Below are 25,388 nucleotides of genomic sequence, written 5' to 3' on the forward strand. Positions count from 1 at the left end.
AAAGAAACATTACCAAAGCTTAAATCACACATCAAGCCCCACACACTACACTTGGAGGCTTCAACACCCCACTCTCAACACTGGAAAGGTTTGCCAGACAGAAACTTAACAGAGGAATAAGAGAACTAACAAATGTCCTGACTGATATGGACTTAACAGACATATATTAGAACATTCTACCCAAACACAAAAGAATATACCTCAGCACCTCATGGGACCTTCTCTAAAACTAACCACATACTTGGTCACAAAGCAAATCTCAACAGATACAAAAAAAAAAAAAAATTGGAAAAACGCCCTGTATCTTATCAGATCATCAAGGCTTAAAGTTAGGATCCAACAGCAATGCAAATCTCAGAAAGTTTAAAAACTCATGAAAACTGAACAATGCTCAACTGAACCAAATGAATTCCTGAGTCAAGGAAGAAAGAAAGAAATTAACACTTCCTAGAATTCAATGAAAATGAAGGTACAATATACTCAAACTTATGGGACACTATGAAAACAGCACTAAGAGGAAAGTTTATAGCAGTAAATGTCTATATAAAGAAGTTGGAGAAATCCCACACTAGCAAATTAACAGAACATCTGAAAGCTCTAGAACAAAAGGAAGCCAACTAATCCAGGAGGAGCAGACGACAGGAATAATCAAATTGACAACAGGAATAATCAAATTGATGCTGAAACCAATAAAATGGAAACAAAGAGAACAATACAAAGAATCAATGAAACAAAGAGTTGGTTCTTCATGAAAATCAACAAGATAGACAACCCCTTCTCCAAACTAACCAACCAAAAGGCAAAGAGAGAATATCCAAATTAACAAAATTAGAAATGAAAAGGGGAGACATAACAACAGACAAGAGGAAATCCAGAGAATTATCAGGTCATACTTCAAAAAACATGTACTCCACAAAACTGAAAAGCTTAAAGGAAATGGACAATTTTCTGGCTAAGTACCATAAACCAAAATTAAATCAAAACCAGAAAAACAAATTAAGTAGACCTATAACTGCTAAGGAAATAGAAACAGTCATCAAAAGTCTCCCAACCAAAAAAAGCCCAGAGCCAGATGGTTTCAGCGAAGAATTCTACAAGAACATCAAAGAAGAACTAATACCAATAATCCTTAAATTGTTCCACACAATAGCAACAAACAGAACATTACCAAACTCTTTTTATGGGGCTACAGTTACTCTGATACCCAAACCATATAAAGCCATAACTAAGAAAGAGAATTATAGACCAATCTCCCTCATGAACATTGATACAAAAATACTCAATAAAATACTGGCAAACCGAATCCAAAAACACATCAGAAAAATCATTCACTATGACCAAGTAGGTCTCATCCCAGAGATGCAGGGATGGTTCAACATATGAAAATCCATCAGTGTAATCCACCACATAAACAAACTAAAAGAAAAAAAAACCCACATGATCATCTCATTAGATTCTGGAAAAACCTTCGACAACATTCAACACTCCCTTCATGATAAAGGTCTTGGAGAGAGCAGCAATGCAAGGAACATACCTAAGCATAATAAAGGCAATATACAGCAAGCCAACAGCCAACATAAACTAAATGGAGAGAAACTCAAAGCAATTCCATTGAAGTCAGGAACAAGACAAGGTTGTCCACTCTCTCCATATCTGTTCAATATAGTACTTGAAATTCTAGCTAAAGTAATAAGATAACAAAAAGGGATCAAGGGATATAAATTAGAAAATAAAAAGTCAAACTTTCACTATTTGCTGATGATATGATAGTTCACATAAGTGACCACGAAAATTCTACCAGGGAACTTCTACAACTCATAAACATCTTCAGTAATGCAGATTATTGCATTAATGCAGGACACAAAATTAACTCAAAAAATCATCAGCCCTCCTAAATACAGATGATAAATGGGCTGAGAAAGAAATCAGAGAAACATCACCCTTTACAATAGCCACAAATAACATAAAATATCTTGGGGTAACTCTACTCACACAAGTGAAGGACCTGTATGAAAAGAACTTTAAATCTTTGATGAAAGAAATCAAAGAAGACATCAGAAAATGGAAAGATTTCCCATGCTTTTGGGTAGGTAGGATTAACATAGTAAAAATGGCAATCTTACCAAAAGCAATCTACAGATTCAATGCAATACCCAGCAGAATCCCAGCATAATTTTTCAAAGACCTTGAAAAAACAATACTTAACTTCATATGGAAAAAAAAAAAACATGATAGCCAAAACAATCCTGCACAATAATGGAACTTCTAGAGGTATCACCATCCCTGACTTCAAATTCTACTACAGAGCTACAGTAATGAAAACAGCTTGGCATTGGCATAAAAACAGACAAGACAACCAATGGAATCTAACCGAAGACTGGGACAACAATCCATACGCCTATGAACACCTGATTTTTTGACAAAGAAGCTAAAATTATAAAATGGAAAAAAAGAATCTTCAGCAAATATGGTGCTAACATGTAGAAAAATGCTAATAGATCTATAGCTATGCCATGTACAAACTCAATTCCATAGATCAAAGACCTCAACATAAAACCAACCACACTGAACCTCACAGAAGAGAAAGTGGGAAGTATCCTTGAATGTATTGGTACAGAAGACCACTTCCCAAATATAACTCCAGTAGCACAGATACGAGAAAAGTAATTAATAAAACATCATTAAACATATTTACTAAAACAATGACAAATTACACATATACCTAAAGTTACATTACTAGCTTTTAGTTATCATCCACTGTACCTTCCCATTCTGAAAATGTCCTAAATTAGAATGCACCAACCACACAAACATCTGAATGACAGGCTGGGGAAGCAGCTTAATGTAAGCATTTACCTAACAAGTAATACCCAAGTGTAATCCTGGCCTTGGGGAAGGAAGTCTGAAAAAAGATAAAACATGATTCTTTACAAGTACTGAAAGAAATGATGAGGTCAGGATGAAGCTTATGAATGCTAAATAAATACGCATGCTCTATTTAGAGTGACTTCAAATGAGTCATAACAGAAGACTTGGTCATTCAGAGACTGTCCCTCAGAGAGTCTGACACTATGGAAGAGGAATGTAAAGATCTCTCAAATCCATAACCTCCATAGCGAGCTACATAACCTAAACATGGAGGGACGATGGAGGTGAGTGGCTGCCAGGCCACCTCATTACTGTCCATTCCAGTGACACTATCTTCCTGGCAGTGACAAAGGTCAGGCCAACATTTCTTTGAAAGTTTCCACCCACACATTTTGTTTTGCATTCAAACAGTAATGAAACAAGCCGGAAACTAACTACACCAGTACTTCCAAAGCTTCAGTGACAGACACCTATGAAGACCTATAGTAAATGAAGACTTTTAGGAGAACCTACACATTTCTACACATACACGAAATTTAATAAACACTCTGTAGACAGTAGAAACACCCCATGATACAATAAAAGCTGGACAAAGAACATCCTGGCTTAGTTTCTCTCTTAAATCCATGTTATGTATTGTAGGCAGCAGAGGAAAATTATAGAACCCTCCAAGTTAAATTGTGTCTGAACTGAACTACTCCTTGGGCACACTCAGATATATCACCTCTGGTCCACAGCATAGGGGACAGCGTGTAAGCTTCAGTTTCTGCTTATCGTTTTAAAAAGGTCCTCTGACAGCATTTCACGTCTACATCAATGCAGGCTGTGAGCAAAGGCCTTTTCTGACTATTACTTTCTACTCATCTGCATTGTCTCTACAATATCCTTTTCCCCTTGTAGGGTTGCTGCTATTTTAAACTAATTTATACACTTATTTACTATCTATTCCTTTTCCACCACTAGAGAGAATCTTTACTTCACGAAGATGGACAATGAATGATAGACACAACATGTGTCACTAGCCCTGTCTATGGTGCCCAGACACTGAGATCCAGTAAGTATGAATGAGTAGGTGAATATACAAATGAGCATATCAACCCTTGCACAACCCTCTTCATGATCTTCATTCATAAATGCATTAATTTTGTGAGTACTTTGTAAGTTAAGGAGATATTTCTGGATACTGGACAGATGGTTTATCCAAGTAGGAGCTGAGAGGTAGGTACTGAGAGGTACCAAGAGATGTACACATTTAACTCACTTAAATACAAAAAGAAGGAGGGAGGGAAGGGGGAGGGAGGGAGGAAGGGAGGGAGGGAGGGAGGGAGAGAGGGAAGAAGGGAGGGAGAGAGGGAAGAAGGGAGGGAGAGGGAAGGGGATAGATGGAGATAGAGACAGAGACCCACATTGGAGCACTGGACTGAGCCCCCAAGGTCCAAATGAGGAGCAGAAGGAGGAAGAACATGAAAAAGGAAATCAGGACCGCGAGGGGTGCGTTCACCCTCTGATACAAGGGGACTGATAGAATGAGAGTTCACCAAGGCCAGCTGGACTGGGACTGAACGAGCATGTGATCAAACCGGAGTCTCTGAATGTGGCTGACATGGGGGCTGACTGAGAAGCCATTGACAATGGCACTGGGTCTTGTTTTGTCTGCATGTACTGGCTTTTTGGGATCCTAGTCTGGTTGGATGCTCACCTTCCTAGACCTGGAGGTAGAGGGGAGGAACTTGAACTTCCCACAGGGCAGGAAACCCTGACTGCTCTTAGGACTAGAGAGGGAGGAGGAGAGGGAGTGGGGGAGGGAGGGAGTGGGGGAAATAGGGAGGAGGGGAGGAAGTGGAAATTTTTATAAACAAATAAATAAATAAAGTTGGAAAAAAAAGAATCAAATCTGTAATTCTGCAATTTTCTATTCAAGACAGTCTGAAGGTATTCTGAAATATTGTGTTCAAGAAAAAAATGACATAATGACAAAACAGATGCTGTAAAATTTTAACTAAATGAAAAAGGCCAACCAGTATTCATAAAGAATTATCTATGAAAAATATTAACAAAATGCCATCCTTAGAGAGAAAGTGCCAGATGTAGTGGCTTTCATCTACAACCCTAGCATTCAGGAGGGAGGCAGAAGCAGGACTGCCCAAGTTCCAGCCAATGAGGGCAACAGAACAAGACTGTGCCTCAAAGGAAAAGAAAAGGATCTCAGGTATCTAAAAGTTAGAATAAATCTGACCGGGTAGGAACTGTCTACTAATGGTTTTATCTACAGATAGGTTTAACATACCTGAGGAACAGCTTTAGAAAATCCTACATCCACATCTGCCCTTCATAAGATTTCAGTAATCAAATAACAGGAACATCTGCCTCCCAGACACCATCCATGTTCTAAATATTTACATGCAGACCAACCCCTTCAGCCACGCTATGCAGCACACATGCACACTACAGTGCTGAAATCAGGACTGCAAATACACCCAAGCTGGATTGGTCTTGAGCATTCTTTAGGTCTTACTACTTTGGACTGGGTTTGAATGTGTTTAACATTTGCCTGAGCCAAAGGAAGCCCCACTGTCTCTCCGGTCCTGGTGACTTATGCCACTCAGCTTAATAAAACAAAGGCTGGCATCTGGTTGGCTGAGGGACAGGTGTGCTAGAGAGGTCCAAACTACCTTGTGAGAGCCCACCACCTACCTCTCCCCAGACACGCACTGGGTGAAACTGGCCAAGAAGGGAGAAGTCAACAGTCCAGAAGTTGGCAAAGCTGGGACTCTTTTTAAAATCAGAAATAAACTGTTAAAAAGTCTCTCAGATTATCACTGATGTGAAAAAATGGGTATTTCATTCATTTTGCCAGGTAGAACAAGCCTATAGCCCTAACCAGGCAAGCTCAGTTACTGTCTACATTTATAAAGACCCGGGGTGCTCAGGAAGGGTAGCTATAGCTATCTCTTAGGATTGCCCTCTTATATCTCAAACAGATCCTCTCCATATCTGTTTCTTTCCTTTTACATGTGTATGCGGTGTATGCATTGTATAGGGTGGCATGTGCACATGTGCCTCCACCCAGGTATGTAGGGGTACATGTGTATACTGCAGGTGTGCATGCCTGTGTGTATATTTGGAGGTCGGAGGCCTGAAGCCTTCTTTGGTCACTTTCTACCTTACTGACTGAGACACGGTCTCTAGCTAGCTAGTCAGCTAACTCAGGGAATCTTCTGTGTCCTTCTTCCAAATGGCAGTATTACAAGCAGGAGCCGCACTAGTCCACCCACCTTTACGTAGCTGCTGCGGATCCAAGCACTGGTCCTTATGTTTGCTATTTGTTCTGCTAGAGCTTTAACTTGAGCCGTCTCCCAGTCAACCGTTTTCATCTTCCTTCCTTACTTTTTTTTTCTTTCTGAGACTTGGTCTTACTATGTAACCTTGGCTGGTCAGAAGCTCTCTATGGAGACCAGACTGGCCTAGAACTCATAAAAGATCTTCCAGTCTCTGCCTCCAAGAACTAGGATTAAAAGTGTATGCCACCACACCAGGCACAACCTCTTTTCCATTTGTATGTATATGTGTGGGGTGTGTATGTGTTTGAATGTGTCGGTCTATTCATTGACATTGGGTGCCTTCCTTGATCGTGTTCCACATTATCAATTGAGGCAGAATTTCAATTAAACCCAAAGCTTGTTGAATTTGTTGATTTAACGAGTGCAGAAGGCAGTTTCCTCCAGGAACCCTATTTCTGACTCCCATGAGCATGACCACACTATCTGGTTTTAAAACTGTATCCCTGCGGAATGCAGAGACTAATGGATGCAGAAGGTGCTGAGAATGACTGAAGAATGAATGCACTCTCCTAAAGAGACATTTAGAGCATCTCCTCCAAGGCTCAAAGGACACTTCAGAAGAGGGGGCAGAAAACTGTGAGAGCCATAGGACAGGAAGAAGAGTTGCAAAGTACCATGTTCCAGGCAAGACCCAGACAGGGACTGCAATCAAGCGCTCACAGACGCTGCAGTGCCTGTAATGGATCTGCAAATGGGCTCATCAACAGGCAAGCAAGGGCGTGAACAGAGGCTGAGCTATCTGTAACAGACGGAGGGAGTCTGTACCCACCAGTGACCTTCCCCAGTTCCAGTGTGAACTTAGAATTCAGCGGTCACATAGATGGTCCTCGTTAAGCTAAGTGAGTCACACAACAAAACCAAAGGTCATGAACCTGAAAATGGTCTGGTAGGAAGGAGAATGTGTTCATCAGGATGGAGATAAGAGAGCAGGGAGAAAGAGTAATCAAAATGTATCATGTGTGTATGAAACTTTCAAAAAACAAAGCTAATTTAAAAGATCACCTGTGTTCAACAAAGCCTTTGCCGAACATCAACCTTTATAGATACACGTGTGGGGGAAGGTATACATTCACAAGAGTATGGAGACCAGAAGTCAACCTCTCAATCCTGGATGTCGTTTCTTAGGCACTATCCATCATGTATTCTCTTTTGAGACAGGGTCTTTCACTGGCCTCCAGCTCCCCAGGTAGACTATACTGGCAGGGCCTTGAGCATGAAGGATCCATCTGCCTCCCAGCACTGGCCTCCAGCTCCCCAGGTAGACTATACTGGCAGGGCATTGAGCCTGAAGGATCCATCTGCCTCCCAGCACTGGGATTACAAGAGCATGTTCCACACCTGGCTTTCTGTGGAGGTTCCAGGGTTGGAACTCTGGTCTTAAGATTGCAAATAAGCAATTTACTGACAGTCACTTGGAAATGATTCTACTTACTCGCCATCCACGTCCGGTCTTTTACATACACAGTGAAACTTGCCACCGAAATCTATGTAGAGATCATCCTCCACAATATGAAAGATCCGTCCAATGACCAGTTTGTCCTTGGCAGGCCCCATCTGTGTCAGTGGAGAGTGTCTCAGCATGGAAGCAAAGGATTCTGCATTTTTTGGAGACTCCTAAATATGAGAAAAAATATTTATAAACATGAAATCCATTAAAAAGATAAGACTTAAGTTTAACAGGGACTTAAAGAAGAAATTTCACAAAACCAATCTGCTGTACACCCACAGTGTGCAGAATGAGTTCAAGACCAAAGTGGAAGCTTACTCCATACTCCTTCATTCCTCTTCCTCCCTTTCCTTCTCACAGGCCTGCTAGAGGAGGCAGCAGACTGCCTCTCCAAGCCTCAGCAAAGGTGAGGACAGCAGGCAGGACCCAGACAGTGCTGTCAGACCCTGGCTCCTGCGTGTGTCCAAGGAGACCACACCGAACTCACTTCCAGAACTGAGAGCGTGATTTCATCACAAATGTCAGTGCAAACATGAATCTCTGTCACAGAATAATGCCAAACAAATGGGGTTTATCTTCACACCCTCTTCTTTCTCTGATAGAAAATTCTCACGCTGCAAACTCTCCAGGAGTCTTCTGCAGGCATCTGCTTGAAAGCTGAGCACAGGATGCTGTGAGAGTATTTTCTTATTCTTACAATTGTTTCCAGATAAGCTTTTTTAGAAACCTGTAAATACAAACTGGTGTTTTCTAGTCCTCTTTAATTTGAATATGGGATGTGTGATAGATGTTGGTGCAAAGTACAACATTTCTATTTGTGAGAGCAAATTACAAAGGAATATTAATTTGATCTGACTATATCTACCGACCTACACCCTGAATTATGAACGAGCTTTGCACGCTACTCAAGGATTATTATTTAGTGGCACGTACCTTCAATTATACAACTACATTTGTAACAAAACTTTAATGTGGTGCTCTGAATTACAACTTAAATGTTGCTCCCGTGAGAGCCCTGGATCGACCCTCAGATTGAGAACCACTGTCCTAGCATCTCAACAGTGCCCAGCCCTGGACAGAGCAGAGTCACACCAAGTAAGCCAAGAAGAAACAAGGCAGGCACCACGTTCCTTTGCTGGAAGCCACTAAGTTACCCACACAATCAGCACCAGATAGCTGGGAAGACCGGGCAGATATCAATGTAGGGTCTCACTGTGCTTGTAACCAGGAAAGTCCCCATCCACACTGACCCCTACCAGGTTTCTTCTTTTAATGTTTTTCCAGCTGACTCATTAGAGCCATAGCCATGTAAAACAAGAGGACCCAGAAATGAACTGTGTGCTCAGGAGCCACTCCTAAAATACAATCTCCTTCATAACCATGAAGAGATGCGTGGGCTAAGAGCGGCGAGGCAGCAAGCACTTCGCCCTCTGGTTTAGAAAACAGTATGCTGAACTGTCTCATACAGATTCCTGTGGGCTGGAAAGACGGCTCAGGGGGAACCTGCTGACAAGCCTGACACCTGAGTTCAATTCCTGAAACCCACTAGGTAGGAGAGCTCCAGCAAGGTGCAAAAGCACATACAGAAATAGGTGGAAATAAAATTAATTCCCTTGAAAGTTTTAGTAAATCTATTTTAAAATATCTATTTCATTCTACGTTTTTCTAAGTCAAATGGAAACGAAACATTTCTTTCTCTTTTGTCACAGTAGGGGCAACTGTGTCTTCAGTGAGGGAAAGGATTTCACCACAAGCACAGGACTCCTGGGTTAATACCCAAGTTTGTTCTTCAACAGTACAGTCATCAATACTCACTGGCTTTTGGAAGTCATTTAGATAATCAGACAAAAACTATTAATTAAGATCCTTCCAAAAGAGAATGTATAAAACACAGATAAATGCACTGGCAAATTTCACCAAACATTTTAGAAAGAAATTATTCAAACTTTCTACAATTTCTCTCAGAAGTTAGAAAGGAAAGAACTGCTTCTCAATTTGTCGTGTGAGGGTATCATTACCCTAATGCCAAACCACACAGGACACGGCAGCAGGCAGAGAACTCTAGACCAGATCTTCAGTGAATAGACTCAAGTATCTATAATAAAATAGCAGTAACTAAATCCAACAACATATATAAAAGAACTATGTCCCACAACCAAGTGTGATGTAACAAAACCAACATACAGAGATCAATGTAACCCATCAAATCAATAGAGTACACAAGAAAAATCACATGGTCATGTCAACAGCTGCAGAAAAAGTCTAGACAATATCCAATATACAGTCATAACCACTCTCACTACACTAGGAATAAAGGGGAGCACTTCAAATTGATAAAGAGTGTCTTCAGACAACCCCTCCAGCTGCCGTAATTAACGATGAGAAACATGGCGATCTCTCTACCAAGCTGAGAAGGAAAGCAATGTGTCACTCTCTTAGACCTTTTGGGATCGGATTAGAAGTCCTCACTAATGCAGTCAGGCAAAAAAAAAAAAAAAAAAAAACCTAAGGAAAAAGTATACAAAAGAAGAAACAAACTGTCCTGGAAGGTGATGATCATCTATATAGAAGGCCGGGCGGTGGTGGCACATGCCTTTAATCCCAGCACCTGGGAAGCAGAGGCAGCTGGATCTCTGTGAGTTCGAGGCCAGCCTGGTCTACAAGAGCTAGTTCCAAGACAGCCAAGGATACACAGAGAAACTCTGTCTTAAAAAACAAAAACAAACAAACAAACAAAACCTCCAAACCCTCAGAAGGACAAGGAATGGGAGCTCGTCTGTTCACTGGCTTGCTCAGCACACACCCTTCTCAGCACCACATAGAATGGAGTGGTGGCACAAGTTTGTAACCCCAGAGTTCAGGATGACTCAAGAGAATCCAAAGTTCAAGGCCATCTTTGCCCACATAAAGTTAAAAGCTAGCTGTTGCTGCTAATTAATGTAAGCTAATTTAATTCTTGTGTGTGTGTGGGGGGGGGGTCAGCCTGTGCTACAAGAGATCCCACCAAAACTAAAAATATCAATAAGCAACCCTGCTCCCCCTGACAGCAGTGATTACAAAAGGTCTGCAGGACATCTGGGTCTGTCAGAGGAGCCATCATGCTTGAGGGGCAAATAAAATTACAAAAGGAAGCTAGGCTCACATTCTCTCTCTCTCTCCCTTCTCTCATCCAGCCATTTCCACCCTTCCCCCCTCTCCCCTACCTCTTTCTTCCATCCTTTCACTTTGCCCTTCTCTTCCTCCCCGCCCCCACTCACTCTCTCGACAGATTTGTCTAACTAGACATTAGGTCATGCAGCTAAGTACATGGAATTTTACTTCCAGTTATTCTATAAAGTGAGGCATTTTCCCAAGCAAGACCGAAAGTTTTGCTGTAAGGGCTTATGCAAGTCGGTCTGTACTATACAATTTCTCTAATAACACACACCACATTTAAAATTTATTATTATATTTTATCTTCCTTGCTATACTCCAAGATGAAAGAGTTATCTGTATTTCTCACTACTAAAAGGTTGCATACATATATAATCATGACTCTTAAAAAGAAAAGTGGTATATTTACTGACTCTCCTAAAAAGAGTCTTCTATAAATCAATTTCTATTCCTTCTCTGACACCATCCCTCTGAATATACTCAACCTCCAATCTTTGATACACTAGCCAAAAAAAAATCCTTTTCAGGGAAGATTCTCTCTATAGTGGGTAACAGTTACTGCGGTACTCAAAGCACTGAGAATAAGTAGCTGTTGAGTGCTCAGCCTAAACATGACATTCATTATCCCTCAAAGGCTCAGACACAGAAGAAGGGGAATAAGAGATGTACGAGCTGTGGATGGGTAGCATGCTATCAAATGCTATCTTCTAGGCACGACAGTGTCGTGGAATTCATCAACTCACAGCAGCTGTGCTTACCTGTGCAAAACTTACAGGGATTCCTGGGATTGAACCCACATCACCAAGCTTACATGCAAGTGTCTCCATGTGTCATGCTTTCCAGACCCACACATTAAATTTAAAGTTAATTTACTAGACAAATCTTAAATGTTCAATTGTTCTGTATGAACAGCCTGTTACGGAACATTTCTAAGTCCAAAGTTCAAAGTCTCTTCTGAGATTCATGCAATCTCTTAACTATAATCCCCTGCAAAAATCAAGACGCAGATCACAAACATCTAACACACAATGGCATGGGAGATACTTCACCGTTCCAAATGGAGAAAAGGGAGCACAGTGAGGAGATACTGGACCAAAGCAAGACTGAAAACCATCTGGACAAACTCAAAACTATGCATCTCCATGTCTGATGTCAAAGCGCTCTTCAGATCTTCAACTCCTTTCATATTTGTTGACTGCAGCACATTTCTCTCTTGAGCTGCTTCCACTCCTGCTAGCAGTTCTCCTTGGCAGGGATGCCACGACTCTGGCATCTCCAGTATCTTGGGGTCTCCAGGTTCCACCTCTCTTGACCTCCATGCAAGGACATCCCTACCACACACCTGACCTCAGCATCCTTCCTTACTCTCGGAGAGATTCCATTACCCCTTTCTTGTATCCTTGACTCCAAAGCCAGAATCATAAGGCTGAAGCTGCCAAGCTCTGCAGCTTCCTGGACTGGAACATGGCCCTCTCGTTCAATCACATCTTCATTAGCTTTGTTTTCCATGGTTTCCTGCACTGCTTAAGCCTGCCTGTCCTGGAACTCACTCTGTACACCAGACTGGCCTTGAATTTAAATATCCTTCAGCCTCCCCCCTCTAGAGATTAAAGTGTACTCAACTGCATAGGGCTCTGAGCTTCCATTAATCACTTTCCAAAATTTGGAAGCTTAGCTGTATGGGATCTTGCCCTGAGGTTGTCACTCCCTTTATTCCATTTCTTAGTTTGTTTATCTCCTTCAACACCGATTCATCTCCACTTCCTAGTACTCCTTTCCTCTTCAAATTGTACATTTTGTTATTTTCCTTGCTCAGTTTGCTCCCTTTTTTATTATAAATCTGTATAAAAGTAATAACCACACAACAGAGTCAATACTGGGCTTTTTTGGGATTTCCTCCACCAATGGAATTAATCCAAATCTCTTCACTTTAGCTTCAGGCAGATGCTTTGGACAAGAGCAAAAATCAACCACTATTTTCACCAAAATATCACAAGAATGATATCTAGGCAACATATTAAGCTTCTTCTCCTCTGAAACCTCTTGAGCCAGGCCCCACAGTTCAAATCACCCTCAGCAACACTGTCTTTCATGCTCTTACTAGCATAGCCCAGTAAGTCCCAATTAAATTATTCAATTACTTTTCTAATTCAAACTCCCAAAGTCCATAGTCCTCAAAACAAAACACATGGTACTGTCAGGCCTATCACAGGAATACCCCACATCCCACTCCTGGTACCAACTTAGGATTGTCTTAGGATTTCTATTGCTGTGAAGAAACACCACAACCATGGCAACTCTTCTAAAGGAAAACATTGGGATTAGATTACAGTTTCAAAGACAGAATCCACTATCTTAATAGAGCCATGCAGGCAGACATGCTGCTGCAGCAGGAGCTCAGAGTTCTACATTTTCCCCTGCAGGCAGCAGAAGCAATGGTGTCCCACACTGAGCATAGCTTAAACACAAGATCTCAAAGTCCACTTCCACAGTGACACACTTCCTCCGTAAGGCCACACCTACTCCAACAAGGTCATATCTCTCACTCCATATGGGCCAAGCATTCAAACATGCAAGTCTATGGGGACATACCTACTCAAACCACAGATTCTAAATACAGTATGTTAATATAAGTGACTAGCAGTGGTTTTTAACAGCCCACTTGTCTGGTTGAATGAAGCATACTAAATGAAGATAGACTGTACTAAATAGAGTTGAAATACCTCCTCCTCCCCCCGCCGCCAGTCCAGTGAAAATATCCTAAAGGCCTGGGGAGAATTGGAGTAGATTGACTATTTGAGAGCTGATCACCCACTGAACAATGGAGCAGACAGGGCTGAGCCAGGACCACGGACTGGGTCAGCACGGTCTCAGGGCTCAGTGGCTATCAAGCTCTCTGATTGGCTGATTATACTGCTCCTGAAATGATGAGAAAACTCTCAATTTCACAAATAGAAATCTTGGCTTGAATCACACATGAGCATCATGACCCAGCCACCAAACTTGAACTAATTTCCAGACTGCCTGGCTCTTAAATGAAGACAAGCCCTTGCTGCCTGAATATAGATAATATCTAAAAGGAGAAAAGAGGAAGGAACAAGAGAGGGTAATGAAGTAGGAAAAAAGAAAGATAAAAATTACGTTTCCTCTCATATGTGGAATGTATGTGTACGTGTGTATGTGATATGAGAGCAGAAGGGAGGAAGGGAAGGACTTGGAGACGGGATCGGAGGGGTGGGAAGACAAGCAGGAGCAAAGATGCATCTGTGTATGGAAGTGCCTCTGTGAAACTGGCATTGTGTATGCTAACTAAAAACAATTAATAAAGAAAAGATTTATACTATCAACCCTTTCCTTCACTTTCCCAAAGGGAGCTATGACTATTTGATCACTTGACTGTCCGCCAAGTGAAGGAAAATAGATTTTCAGAGATGACAAATTACACCAGTCAGAACGGAACTTGCTGGAGATCACAGGCTCGATGTGTTCTCGCTCATGTACACACTCTGTAGCTATCTTCCCATTCTATAATGTATAACTGGAATACATACACTGGGTAAGGGGCAAAATCTCCGCACTAGTTCTGATTTGTGGACACAGGTCTATGATGATAGGGAAAGCTAGCAGAAGACACTAGAACACTGGTTCTCAACCTGTGGATCGAAATCCATTTGGCAAACCTTTATCTCCAAAAATATTTATATTATTATTTATAATAGTAGCAAAATTACAGTTATGAAATAGCAACAAAATTATTGTTGGGGTCCCTACAACATGAGGAACTGTATTAAAGGGTCACAGAATTAGGAAGGTTGGGAACCTGGACTAGAATGCCCTATTTACTGTGAACCAACAGCAGTGCAGTTCTGAAGAACTCGGCAGAGAAGGCCCTACTCACTCTCATCAGCTTGTTTACATGGCCCTGTATAACAGATGGCCTTAAAAGAAAGACAATTTCTTTTTTAAAAAAATATTTATTTATTTATTATTATGTATACAATATTCTGTCTGCAGACCAGAAGAGGGCACCAGACCTCATTACAGATGGTTGTGAGCCACCATGTGGTTGCCACAATTGAACTCAGGACCTTTGGAAGAACAGGAAATGCTTTTAACCGCTGAGCCATCTCTCCAGCCCCAAGAATGACAATTTCTTAGGAGAAACTTGGTGGTAAACCCAACTGTAGTTACTGTCCTAGACATAATCTCATGACTGGAGCAAGTCACGTATCCCTGAGCACCCGGCATGGCGCTGCTGATCTGACAAGAGCTTCCTTGTACTACACCTGAAATAAAGACACACACCTCACAGCTTATCAGGTCTCCAGCTCTATGCTGTAACCTGACCTGCCCACTGGACATCACTCTGGTGATGGAATCTTGGGAAGCAGCAGCAACTCTGTACTCTGAACACACAACAAGAAAGTCATATGCCATGGAGGGGAAAACGAGACCTAGCTGTGAAAATTCTAGATTTGGAGGTCTGGGACATACAAAGGTACTCCTTACTCCTAGTAGAAGTACAATACTCAGTGGTTCTCGTTGATGACTAGAGGTAAAGAATACATTTTTGATCTGTATTTCTATTCTTTTGCAAGTTACTTCATACCTGCGAGTTTTTCATGGACGCAGAACAAGAGAACGTTTACAGCAGACCCAGGTGCCCATGCAAGCTGTTCCACCTATGGGCTGCATGGCATGAACATACAGTGGTACCTGAAATGTCCTGCGGCATTCCAAAGGTGACCCAGAGTGGAGAACAAGGGAAAACCAAAAGACGGAGGAAAGATCAGTAGGTAGAACTCTGACATAGAACACATGCCCATGTGATATTTTGCTTGGAAAGAGAGTTGCTTATGTAAAAGGAGCAAGTAGTTTTACTGGATGGTCAGGAATTCAGAAGGAACATGAATGGCAAGTAGAAGACAAGACATAGGAGAGACATAGACAGACCTTCCTGAATGGGAAGAGCATGAATGTCAGTCAGCCAGTGTTAGTCCTTTATCCTCTCCTTTCTCCACCATCCATTCACACCCTGATGGGCAACAGGCTCTTTCTCAGTTCTGGCTATGATGAGCAGGTCAACAGTGAGCATGGGCAAGTGCTCTAGTAAGATGTACAGCCCTCTGGGCGTATGCCCGAGAGGCACAGCTGCATCTTGTGGTAAACCTACCTGTTTCCAGCTTTTTGAGGACCCTCCACACTAATGTCCATAATGGCTGCCCCAGTATTCCCTTTTCTCCAATTTTGTCAGTATCTGCTGCCAGTTGTTGTTGTTGTTTTGTTGTTGTTGTTACTATTATTATTGTTATTATTATTATTATTATTATTATTATTATTATTAATCTTGGCCATTAGGAAGTGCCTGTCTCACAAATTTGAGGAGCTAGACTTGATCTTCAGAAGCAACAGAGGAAAAGTTGGGTGCAATTATGTGCTTGTGATCCCGAGCCAGGCAGAGGCCTCGAATATTCACACACACACACACATACACACACACTCATGTGTACACACACACACTAGCAATTTCTGAAAAGAAAGAATCCTTACTGGGCTTAGTTAAAGGATCAAAGAGTAGAGTGATGGCTCTGTGACGATCTTCTCCAGCCATACCTTATGCTGGCTTATGGCTGCATGATAAGGGCACAGAGGAAAAGCGGAAAACTGAATGTCAAGATGGAGTCAGTATCAATGGACTCAGTTAGCTGATAAAAAGACATGGGCTAACAGAATGGATACAACAACAGAGACTGACCTTCTGCTAAAAACAAGAAACACACCTCAGTTTCACAGACAGATATTACCTCAGGGTAAAGGGTTGGGAAAAAACTTTCCAATCAAATGGACCTAAGAAGCAAGCTAGTGTAGCTATGAAGTTATCCTAATACCTAACAAAATAGGCTTCAAATAGAAATTAATCTAAAGAAATGGAGAGGTACATTTCATATTCATCACAGGAAAAATACATCAAGATGAAGTTGTGTCCCAAATACCAGAGCAACCACACACGCAAAAGAAACATTACTGAAGTTTAAATGGCACATCAAACTCCATACACTAATAGTAGGAGACATCAACACCCCATTCTCACCAATGGACAGGTCTGGCAGACAGAAAATTAACAGAGAAATAAGGGAAATAACAGATGTTATGACTCAAAAGAACTTAACAGACATCTATAGAACATTCCATCCAAACACAAAAGAATATAACTTCTTCTCAGCACCTCATGGAACCTTCTCTAAAATCAATCACATATTTGGTCACAAAGGAAATCCCAAGAGATATAAAGAAATTTCAATAAGTGCCTGTATCTTATCAGATCGCCATTCCTTAAAGTTAGAATTCAACAGCAACACTAACTGGAGAAAGCCTGCAAACTCAGAGAAATGAATAATGCTCAGGTGAATCACCCCTGAGTCAAGGAAGAAACAGAGAAAGAAATTAAAGACTTTTTTACAATTCAGTGAGAATGAACCCAAACCTATGGACACTGTGAAAGCAGTGCTAGGAGGAAAGTTCATAGCTCTGAGGCCCACAAAAAGAACCTGGAGAAAGCTCACACCAGCAACTTAACAGCACACCTGAAAGCTCTAGAACTAAAATAAGCAAACTCACTCAGGAGGAGTAGACAACAGGAATATTCAAATTGAGGACAGAAATCAATAAAAATAGAAACAAAGAGAATAATACCAAAAAAATTATGAAACAAAGAATTGGTTCTTTGAGAAAAAACAACACAACAGACAAACCCTTATCCAAACTAACCAAATGGCAGAAAGAGAACATCCAAATTAACAAAATCAGAAATGAAAAGGGGAACACAACAGACACTGAGGAAATACAGAGAATCATTAGGTTATACTACAAAAACCTGTACTCCAGAAAAATTGGAAAATTTAAAAGAAAAGGGCAATGTTTGGATAGGTACCACATGCCAAAATTAAATCAAGACCAGGTGAACAACTTAAATAGACCTATAACCCCTAAGGAAACAAAAGCAGTCATTAAAAGTCTCCCAATCAAAAAAAGCTCAGGACCAGATGGCTTCAGTGCAGAAGTCTACCAGAATTTAAAAGAAAAGCTAATACCGATACTCCTCAAATTGTTCCAAACATTGTTAAGCTCCTTTTATGAGGATACGGTTACCCTGATATCCAAACCACACAAAGATACAACAAAGAAAGAGAACAGAGACAAATCTTTCACGTGAACATTGATGTAAAAATTCTCAATAAAATACAAATACTGGCAAACCGAATCCAAGAACACATCAAAAAGAAAAAAAAAATCATCCACCATGATCAAGTAGGCTTCATCCCCGAGATGCAGGAATGGTTCAACATAAACATACAAAAATCCATCAATGTAACTGACTATATACACAAACTGAAAGGAAAAAATGCATGTTGTATCTGATTAGATACAACAGAAGCCTTCCACAAACATACCTAAACATAATAAAGGCAATATATAGCAACCAGACAGTCAACATCAAATTAAATGGAGAGAAACTCAAAGCGATTCCACTAAAATCAGGAATAAGTCAAGGATGTCCACTCTCTCCATACCTATTAAATATAGTACTCAAAATTCTAGTCAGAGCAATAAGACAACAAAAGGAAATCAAGGGGATACAAATAAAAAAGGAAGAAGTCAAACTTTTGCTATTTGCTGATGATATGGGAGTATACATAAGTGATCCAAGAATTCTACCAAGGAACTCCTACAGCTGATAAATACCTTCAGTAATGTAGCAGGATACAAGATTAACTCAAAAAAAAAAAATCAGTAGCCCTCTCCTATATATAAATGATAAATAGGCCAAGAGAAAAATCAGAGAAACAATAGTCACAAATCACATAAAATATCTTGGGGTAACTCTAATCAAACAAGTGAAAGACTTGTATGAAAAGAACTTTCAGTCTTTGAAGAAAGAAACTGAAGAATAAATCAGAAAATGGAAAGATCTTCCGTGCTCTTGGATATGTAGGGTCAACATAATAAAAATGGCTATCCTACCAAATGCAATCTACAGATTCAATGTAAACCTCATTAAAATCCCAACACAATTCTTCAGACTTCAAAAAGAACAACACTCAACTCCATATGGAAAAATAAAAATCTCAGAATAGCTAAAACAATCCTGTAGAATAAAGGAACTTCTGGAGGCATCACCACCCTTGACTTCAAGCTCTACTATTGAGTTATAAAAACAGCTTGATAACTGCACAAAAACAGACAAGTGGACCAATGGAATCAAACTGAAGACCCTGACATTAAGCCACACACCCATGAATACCTGATTTTTGACAAAGAAGCTAAAACTGTACAATGGAAAAAAGAAAGCACCTCCAACAAATGGTGCTGGCATAACTGGATGTCAACATGTAGAAGAATGCAAATAGATCCTTATCTACTGTTATGCACAAAACTCAAGTCCAAGAGGATCAAAGACCTCAATATAAATCCAGGTACACTGAATCTGACTGAAGAGAAAGTGGGAGGTAGCCTTGAATGCATTGGCACAAGAGACCATTTCCCAAACATAACTTCAGCAGCACAGACACTGAAAGCAACAATAATAAATGGGACCTCCTAAAACTGAAAAGCTTCTGTAAAGCAAAGGACAGAGTCAATAAGACAAAAAGGCAGTCTACAGAATGGGAAAGGATCTTCACCAATCCCACATCTGACAGAGGACTGATCTCCACAATATATAAAGAACTCAAGAAATTAGACATCAAAATACCAATAATCCAATTTTAAAAAAATGGGGTGCAGGTCTAAAGAGAGAATTTTCAACAGATGAATCTCAAATGGCCAAAAGACATTTAAATACAGGTGTCAGCAAAGATCTACACGTAAAGAAAAGAAGACTGAGCATGAAAGTAAGAAAAGGGTCTAAATGGGTCAGGTTATATGATCACCCTTCACATACAGCACGTGCTAACTATAAATCTTCTTTCCTTTCTGGAATGATGTGACTACTGCTTTCAAGCATATTTTAAGTGTTAATAAAGGCTTATTCTCTTGAGAAGTCTATCTACTTCAATTTACCATCTCATTGTCTTTATTAACTGGCAATTTTCTCTAAGACGGAAGTGAATGTTTCAGAAGATTTTATTACTAAACCTTAGTAATTCTTCCAGAACTCTACAATGTAAAGAAAAGGGGCTGGCATTATGGCTAAAATAAGAAACATTTTTTCAACATTCCTTTACAAAGTTAATAATTTTTAAAGTGGAATGACTTCTTTTTGTCAATATAAAACTGGGAAGATTATAAAAAAGCCTTGAAGGATAAGTATGAAGGGTTAAATAAAAGCACATAATTTTGTTCTTATATTTATTTAAAACATAATAAGATCATTTTCCCCTTTCTATTGAAGCTGACGCACTACCTTCTTTGCTGAGGCACCCTCCCTTTATAGTGAAACAAATCTCTGGTATTCCAAAAAGAGCTCAATGACAGTGTGAGTGTTCCATCATGAACTGCAGAGATTGCTCAGTTGGTTAAGAGCACTTGTACTGAAGGGACAGGACACCCTCTACTGTAAGGAAGCAGTAGTAATAGCTTGACTACAGAAAAACCCATTCTTTGCTCAATACTGCCATCTGTGGGCAGCTAGCATGAGTTATAAACTACAACAGTTCGTACTGTCATAGTGTTCAGATTCACACTGTCTAAATGAAATAAGAGTGATTAAGGATTTAAGATTTGGGAGTGGAAAGGCTGGGATGTCACTCAAAGATACAGCAATGGTCTATCATGTGCCAGATTCTGGCTTTAATGCCCTACTCCACAAAGGAAAAAAAGAGAAAAAATATATTTACAATAATCTTTATCAAACATTAGCCAATAGTCCTTTTATATACCAGAATAAGCTGTGTTGATCACAATAATAAAAACTGTTTGGTCATTATACTCAAAATAAGCAAAGCAACTAATAAATTGAAAAATAATGCCAGCATCAAAGCTGGTATTTTACCAAAGGAAAGGAGATGTGGCCACATGCACTTACAAGTAGCCATAGACTGCACAGGACCTCTAAATCCAAATTCCCTTTATCTAGTAACTTCCATGAGAAATTAGGACAAAGAATTATGTGGATCAATTCCTGACATACTTGAAAATGCCAAAATGAAACCCATTATTTTAAAAGACTAATATATGCTACAAAGAAAGTCAGTGGGCATCACCTGAAATTTCATCACGATACACACATAGTTTAAAATCCATAAGCAAGCTTCTGAGCTGCTATTTTTGTATTTATAACTACTCAACCATCAAACTAAGTTTTACTATTTAAACCAACATTTATTCCTGCCTAACATGTAAGGCATTACGCAGTGGATGTAAAGAACATATGAGACCTAACCCTGCTCTCCAAGAGTTACAAATGACAACAGGCTCAGAAATGACTTCAGTGAAACTACAGAGCTGCCAGCATTCTATAAGGACAATGTGAAGCCAAGCACAGGACATTGGAAGGCGTGTCATATGAATGGTAGGATCACCAAGGCTAGACAAAGAATGAGGTTCACAATGAATCTGCACATGGAAAGGCATCTCAGCAGGAAGAGCAACTTGTTTAGGAAACAACGTTTATCTTTAAACAATATCAAGCATAAACCATCTAACCAATGAAACCTAACATAAAACCTCATTATATGTGCTGTAAATGTAATTTTGTGACTACAAGTATATCTTATAAGCTGATTTATCAAATAAAAAATACAAACATTAACAATTTTAACTTAAAATCAGGGATGAGGGACAATCCCAGCTCCCAAATTCTGGAGTTTGGTTTGGTCACCCAACAACAAGAACATCCGCTGGTGGGCTGCGGACAGAGCTAGCTACAGGCACTTGCATGGGCACACATGAGGCCCTTGGTTTCATTTCAAGCAATGCAAAGCAATAAAAGCAAATGCACACATAATAAAAACCCCATGGTGATGGGTGGGAGGGAAACAAGTGTCCCAACACTGTGCGCAGGAGTTGTGTGTAAGCTTCCTCCCAAAGGCATCTTCCAGGATTGCTTTCCTATGCACCTATGCGCACTGCTGCCATCTTTATTAGGGGGAACAAAACAGCAACAACCTGAACATCAATTAAATTCTGGCCAAAATATAAAATACCAGCAGAACTGTTAATACTGTGTAGACACTGATCATTTGAAGCAATGTGGAAAATACTCAAAATTATACTTAGGTGAAAATACCATTTTTCAGTACTAGCAAATAAACTATACTATGCTTATTGGCAGGGACTAGTTTATTTTTAATAAATTTATTTATTTATTTATTTTACATCCCTGCCACAGTTACACCTCCTTCCTCTCCTCCAGTACCCCCCACTCCTCCTCTGTCCTCCCCCGCTCCAACCAATCTACTCCTCTGTTTAGGAAAGCACAGGCCTCCCATGAGCATCAACAAAACATGGCATATCAAGTTGCAGTAAGACTAAGCACCTCAAATGTATTAAGCCTGGGCAAGACAACCCAGTATCAGGAATGGGGTGCCAAAAGCCTTGAGTCAGAGGTAGTCCTTGTTCCCACTATTAGGAGTCCTACAAGAGGACCAAGCTACACAACTGTCACATATATGCAGAGAGCCCAGGTCCGTCCCAAACAAGCTCCTTGGTTGGTGGTTCAGTCTCCCTGAGGCCCGATGAACCCAGGTTAGTTGATTCTGTGAGTTTTCTTGTGGCGTCCTTGACCCCTCTGGCTCCTACAATCCTTTCCTTCCCCTGAGCTCTGCCCAGTGTCTGTGGGTCTGCATCTGTTTCCATCAGTTGCTGGATGCCTCTCTGATGACAACTGGGCTAGGTACCAATCTGGTCACAGATGGTTAGTTCAATATCGGCTGCTGTTGGGAATCTTAGCTAGGGTTTTCCTTATAGATTTCTGAGAGTTTCCCTTGTGCCAGACCCCTAAATGCCCCTCATTTCCAGTAATCTCTTCCAGTACTCTCACCTAATGCCCCCCCAAACCTGATCACCTATGTTCCTGTCCCCACCTGCCCTTAGCCCACTCAGGAAATCTCTTCTGTTTTCCCTTCCCAGGGAGATCCAAGAGTACCCCCAGTACCCCTCCTCGCTACCTAGTCTCTCTGGGTCTATGGACTAAAGCACAGTTATCCTTTATTTTACACCCAATATCGACTTACGAGTGAGTACATATTACGTTTGTCTTTCTCAATCTGGGTTACCTCAATTAGGAAGATTTTGTTTTAATTATTATTTCCATCCATTTGCCTTCAAATTTCCTAGTGTCATTTTTTTTAACAGCTGAGCAATGTACCACATTTTCTTATCCATTCCTCAGTTGAGGGACATCTAGGTTGATTCCAGGTTCTGGCTATTGCAAATAAAGCTGCTATGAACATGGTTGAGCAAGTGTCCTTGTGTGTGATTAATCATCCTTTGAGTATATGCTCAAGAGCAGTAGAGTTGAGTCCTGAGATAGATGGATTCCCAATTTTCTGAGAAACCGCCACAGTGATTTCTGTGCGGAAATTAACATAGTGGCTGCCATTAACATAGTGGCTGCACAAGTTAGAACTCCCATCAGCAATGGAGGAGTGCTCCCCTTGTTCCACACCCTCTCCAGCAGGAGCTTATGTTTTTTATCTTAGCCATTCTGGCAGGTGGAAGATAGAATCTCAGAATCATTTTGGTTTGTATTTCCCTAGTGGCTAAGGATGTTGAACATCTTAAGTGTTTCTCAGCCACCTGAGATTATTCTGTTAAGAATTTTGTTTAGATCTGAACCCCACTGTTGTTGGATTTTCTTTTACTCTAACCCTATGTTGGGATGCCAAAATGTTGTTGTTGTTGTTGTTGTTTTTCTCTTTTCACTCTTTTGGCTTGGGGGGGGGGTGGCTAAAGGTCCACCAACCAGTTCCCAAATAAATCACACAGGGAGGCTTATTCTTTTTTTTTTTAAACAGCAACATATCTTTACATAATTAAACAAGTGCAACACATCTTTACATAAATAAATAAATGCAACATATCTTCTCATAGTTAAATCCACAACATCTCCTTTATTTGGAAGCAGAAAATATTTGTTTGGGCAAAGACTCATTTTAAAATATGTTTCTGGGCCAGTTTCATCCTTTTGTTTTCTGTTTTCTTCCTGCCATCAATGAAGGACCACCCAAGGTTCCTTAAGCTATTGGTAGTTGTTACAAAAATCAATATGGAAATTAGTATAGTGGCTTAATAGGTACAGTTTGGGTTCTAGACTCAAGGATACAAGAACATGTCTTTATTTCCATTGAGTAAATCTTTAAAATTCATCCCTAGATGCTCATGACATGCTTCCTGTAAGATTTGGCTCCCAGTGGTCAGCACACAGTTCTCACTTGCTACACACACATACTTGTTGCCATGGTGCTGGGAGGGAGGCTTATTCTTAATTATAAGTGCTCGACTTTAGCTTGGCTTGTTTCTAGCCAGCTTTCCTTAAAGAATCCCATCCACATTTTGCCTCTGGGTTTTTTCCTTTTCTTACCTGTACATCTTATTTTCATTCTTACTCCACGGCTGGCTGTGTGGCCATGTGGCCGCGTGGCTGTGTGGCTGGGTGGCTGGCCCCTAGCGCCCTCCTCTCCTTGTTCTTTCATCCCTTCTCCCAGATTTCCTCTTCTATTTTCTCAGCCTGATAGCCCTGCCTCTCCCTTCTCCTGCCTCACTATGGGCCATTCAGCTCTTTATTAGACCATCAAGTGTTTTAGACAGGCAAGGTACCACCACTTCACTGAGTTAAAGAAATGCAACATAAAAAAATGCAACACATTTTTGCATCGTTAAACAAATGGTGCACAGCATAAACAAATAAACGTAACATCTGAAAATAATATTCTACAACACCTCATTATATAATTGGATTATTTGATTTGTTGAAACCTAGTTTCTTGAGTTCTTTATACATTTTGAAATCAGCCCTCTGTTGGATGTGAGGTTAGTGAAGACCTTTTCCCTTTCTATAGGCTGCCACTTTGTCCTATTGATGATGTCCTTTGTCTTACAGAAACTTTTCAATTTCATGAGGTTGTTTTAGAATATTTGTTTATAGGATGTGAGGCTGTGTCACTGTGGTTGGTTTAATAAAGAACTGAATGGCCATGAGTAGGCAGAGGAGAATAGGCAAGATTTCTGGGGAGAGAGAGAACTCTGGAAACAAGGGAGGAAGACAGGTCAGTGAGACCCTGAAGAAGTGAGACATACGCCACCAGAGGTAACTGAGCCACACGGCAGAATGCAGATTAAAGGAAACATGTTCATTTGAGTTATAAGAGCTAGCTGGGAATAAGCCTAAGCTAACGACCAAACTTTCATAATTGAGCTGGCGGCCCAATGAAAAATCCAACTACACAAGATCCCACTTATTAATTGTCAATCTTAGTGCCTGCTATTGGTGTTCTGTTCAGGCGGTTGTCTTCTGTGTCAATGCATTCAAGATTATTTTCAGCTTTCTCTTCTGTCAGGTTCAGTGTATCTGGATCCATGATGAGGTCTTTAATTAACTTGGACTTGAGTTTTGTGCAGGGTGATAGAATGTATCAATT

At 40.5% G+C, this 25,388-nt stretch overlaps 1 protein-coding gene across 2 annotated transcripts in view; it reads right to left on the reverse strand.

Moving 5' to 3' along the window:
• Mrps28 (mitochondrial ribosomal protein S28) overlaps positions 1 to 25,388 on the reverse strand; it is a 124,856-nt gene that overhangs the window by 88,735 nt on the left and 10,733 nt on the right. For both annotated transcript variants that reach the window (XM_085677383.2, XM_085677382.2), the window contains exon 2: positions 7,642 to 7,823. In XM_085677383.2, the coding sequence (XP_085533509.2) occupies positions 7,642 to 7,823 (182 nt within the window). The remainder of the gene's footprint in view (positions 1 to 7,641; positions 7,824 to 25,388) is intronic.

This window comes from Myodes glareolus, chromosome 16 (genome assembly GCF_982192425.1).
Source record: "Myodes glareolus chromosome 16, mMyoGla1.1, whole genome shotgun sequence".
NCBI classification, from domain to species: Eukaryota; Metazoa; Chordata; class Mammalia; order Rodentia; family Cricetidae; genus Myodes; species Myodes glareolus.